This window comes from Nicotiana attenuata, chromosome 2 (genome assembly GCF_001879085.1).
Source record: "Nicotiana attenuata strain UT chromosome 2, NIATTr2, whole genome shotgun sequence".
Classification (NCBI taxonomy): Eukaryota; Viridiplantae; Streptophyta; class Magnoliopsida; order Solanales; family Solanaceae; genus Nicotiana; species Nicotiana attenuata.
Genome location: NC_031990.1, coordinates 4,076,016 through 4,079,716, shown reverse-complemented (window position 1 = coordinate 4,079,716; position 3,701 = coordinate 4,076,016). Strand labels below are relative to the sequence as shown.

Sequence of the window (3,701 nt, the reverse complement as noted above, 5' to 3'; positions counted from 1 at the left end):
GTCTTAGTTGATTTAGTATTCAATTATGAAGGTGAATGTGTTACACATCCTGAAGTTGTGTACACAAAGAATAAACAACACACATTGTCAGGGTGTGATTCAGACTTGCTTTCTTATATAGATATAGAATCTGAATTCATAGTTGAGCTAGGATTTGTAGGGGTTCAACAACTTATAGTTGTTGGACCTTCTGGTAAATTGTATGAGGTTCAAGGGGACGTGGGGATTAGACAGTTGATATCCTTGCTTTCTAATGAATATAATGTAGTGAAACTATATGATGTGGATGAATGTGACACCCCTATTGAGTGTATTCCCAATATTGTTGATTATAGTGAATCATATCCTTGTTTAGATGAGGCTGGTACTGACTGTAGCTTAAGTGAATTAGGATTTGACTTAAGTTCTGATTCTGAGGGATGTGATTCTGAAAGATATGATTCTGAAGAATTACATTTACTCAAAACACACAAAAAAACAGACATAATTGAGAATCTGAATGATTACAAGGAGATATATAAAAGGATGGCCTTTAAGGACATACCATAAGCTAGGAAGTTTATGAAGTTGTATGCTCTAGCCAACAAGAAAGTCTTAAAATTGAGGAAGAGTGACCCAAGGAGGGTTAGGTATAGATGCATTGTGGCTGTCCTTTTGTTTGTTTAATATCCAAAGATGGTAATGCAGGGGATACTGTAAAGACATTAGAGTCAGAACATAATTGTGGCACTACATATGATAATAGTATTGTTGATTTCAATATCATTGTACATTACTTTGAGGGAAAGCTACAGGATAATCCTAAGTATAAGGTAAGGGAGATGATACTTGATTTGAAAAGGATTTTTGAGTTAAATGTGAGTCATGGGAAGTGCAAGAGGGCAAACAGAATGATATTGGAGACCTTAGATGAGAGTTTTGCAGATATCTACAACAAACTTGATGCTTATGCCATTGAATTGAGGGAGAGTAATCCAGGCAATGATGTAGTGATTAACATTTAAAAAATGCACTTGAAAATGGAAAAAGAAGATTCTTGAGGATATATGTTTGTTTCAAAGCTATGAAGATGGGTTTCAACTTAGGGTTAAGACCATTTATTGGCGTAGATGGCACATTTTTAAAAGGGAAAGCCAATGGTCAATTGCTAGTTGCTGTTGGAGAGGATGCACAAAACCACTTTTATCCTTTGGCATGGGATGTTGTTGATAAGGAGACAAAGCATTCTTGGAACTGGTTCCTACAATTGCTTCAGGGATCTCTAGACCTTAAGGAAGGGGAAGGAATCACCTTCATGTCAGACATGCAAAAGGTAATGTTTCTGGATTTTTCTTCTTTCTGTTGTCATCTACTTCTGTCCAATTTTTGTTTCTGATTTTTTTTCTTTCTGTTGTCATCTGCTTCTGTCCAGTTTTTGTTTCTGAATTTTTTTTTCTTTCTGTTGCCATCTACTTCTGTCCAGCTTTTGTTTCTGACTTTTTTCTTCTTTCTGCATGTTTTTTGAATTTGTTATAGGGATTAGTTGAGACAACTAAAACTGTTCTACCACAAGCGCATCATAGGTTTTGTGTTAGACATATCGAGGCTAACTGGTGCAAGACATACAATACCGGGGAAAGCAAAAAACTGCTTTGGTAGTGTTCATGGTGCACTTATGAAGAAGTCTTCAAAGACCAACTAAACAAGTTAGGAGAGTTGAACACGGATGCAACAAAGATTTATTGAAGTACCCACCACAGTCTTGGTGCAAAGATTATCTAGATACAGTTTGCAAGAATCAATCAGTTGATAACAATTTGACTGAATCATTCAATTCATGGATTCTGAAGCAAGGCAAACGCCAATCATTAAGATGTTGGAAGACATTAGACTCAAAGTTATGAACATGATGACAAAACATGAAGCTGAAGCTAGTACATGGAGCAATGAGTTCAGTCCAAAGAGCCTAGAACTATACAATGAATTCATGGAGATTGCTCAAGTGTGTAAAGCTAATTCCAATAGAGAAGGAGGATATGAAGTTAGTGAAGGGTCTAACAAGCATTGTGTCAACTTAAGCATAAAGAAGTGCACTTGTAGGGCATGAGACCTTACAGGAATCCCATGCCCTCATGCTGTTAGAGCTATACTTCACAACAGGGGTGACCCTTTGACAGAGATGCACTGGTGGTACAGTAAAGAGGCATTTCTACTTACTTATAGACACAAGCTCCAACTTGTTAGAGGAGAATTTTTTTGGAAAATTGACCCATCACAAGCAATGGAGCCCCCAGAGTTGGTGAGGTTGGCTGGCAAGCCAAAAGTTAAGAGGGATAGGTAGAAGGATGAGGCAGTTAAAAGGCAAGGAGTGTGGTCACAATCCAGAAAAGGTAGAGTCATGACTTGTGGCAAATGTGGACAACCAAAACATAATGCAAGAACTTGTGCTCAGGTAATCTACAATTTGCACATATGCTGAACTTGTACCTATTTATGTTTTCTAACTTTGTTTTTCAATAGCAACCAAAAGGGAAAGCAGCTAAGCAAGGGAAAACAAACTTTGAAAAGGACAAGAACTTTGTTAGATTTTGAAACAGAAGATGAAATATACTGTTCAACACCACAAATTACTCAATTAAGTCAGGAAAATGGATTTAGCTTCATGCCTACACCTTGAGTTGTTCAATCAAGTGTGGTTCCAAATTTCCCAGAGATGGAACATGATGCAGATGTTGTGGTTAGGCCAATGGTGATATCAGAAGTCAAGACAAGACTTCAAATAAGGCATCAGGTAAACTTACCAGCTGGGACAGGATCAATCAACTTTACTGGTGATCACACTAGTGTTAGTGAGCCCACAAATCTTCCATATTCACCAGCAGACCTGATGTGGAAGGGTAAAGCAGCTACAACTTCAAATTAGTTAGAAAAACAAAGGCAACATAAGATTGGGAAGCTGAAGATAAGAAAAGGAAAATGATTAAGTTGTTCTATGTAGTTTTGTGTTTATTTTGGGATGTAATTACTGCAAACTTAATGACAGTCTCCAGTTTAATGTTCTGTTAATATTGGTATTAGTAACTGAATTGGATGTCATAATATGATTTAGGTTGTGTTAGTTTTTGGGATTATAGTTTGACATCCAATCATCATTTTCACCTACTAACTTTACTATTTTTGGTGATATGTAATTATTGTTGATACATAATTTTTCCCTCATATATTGTAAAAATGCATATATACTTTCAAAATAGTGCATGAGCATCAACCAACATTTTTTCATAATTTTCTATAATTTTAAAAAGATTTCAATTAATTTGTTCTATCATTTTATTATCTAAATAATTACTAATTGCGTTACAAACGATTCATGATAATTCTATTTCTTAATTTTATCATTTATATTTATACTAAGCTTTGATTATTTCATGAATAGCTATATGTACATGTTAGGGTTATAATTGCAATAACTTTGCAATAATAGCCCATGTGTGCATAATTATCTTATTTCACAAGAAATTAACCTTTTATATTTTTATAATACTAAGTAATTATTTTAAATCGTTTTTATGCACAAATGATATTTTTATCATTTATAAATTATTTTATTAAATTGTTTTATTAAATCAATTGGGTATTTAACGAACAACCTCTTTAATTTTTTTTATTTAAATTCGGACCTCAGCCCAAATTAGTACCCCTAACCCAATTAAATATACCCC

General features: G+C 34.7%; 1 protein-coding gene across 1 annotated transcript in view; it reads left to right on the top strand.

The window, feature by feature from the left end:
- The window catches only part of LOC109215850, a 6,396-nt gene continuing 5,387 nt past the window's right edge, over positions 2,693-3,701 (top strand). The window contains exon 1 of the mRNA XM_019379966.1: positions 2,693-2,876. Coding sequence (XP_019235511.1) covers positions 2,693-2,876 — 184 coding nt within the window. The remainder of the gene's footprint in view (positions 2,877-3,701) is intronic.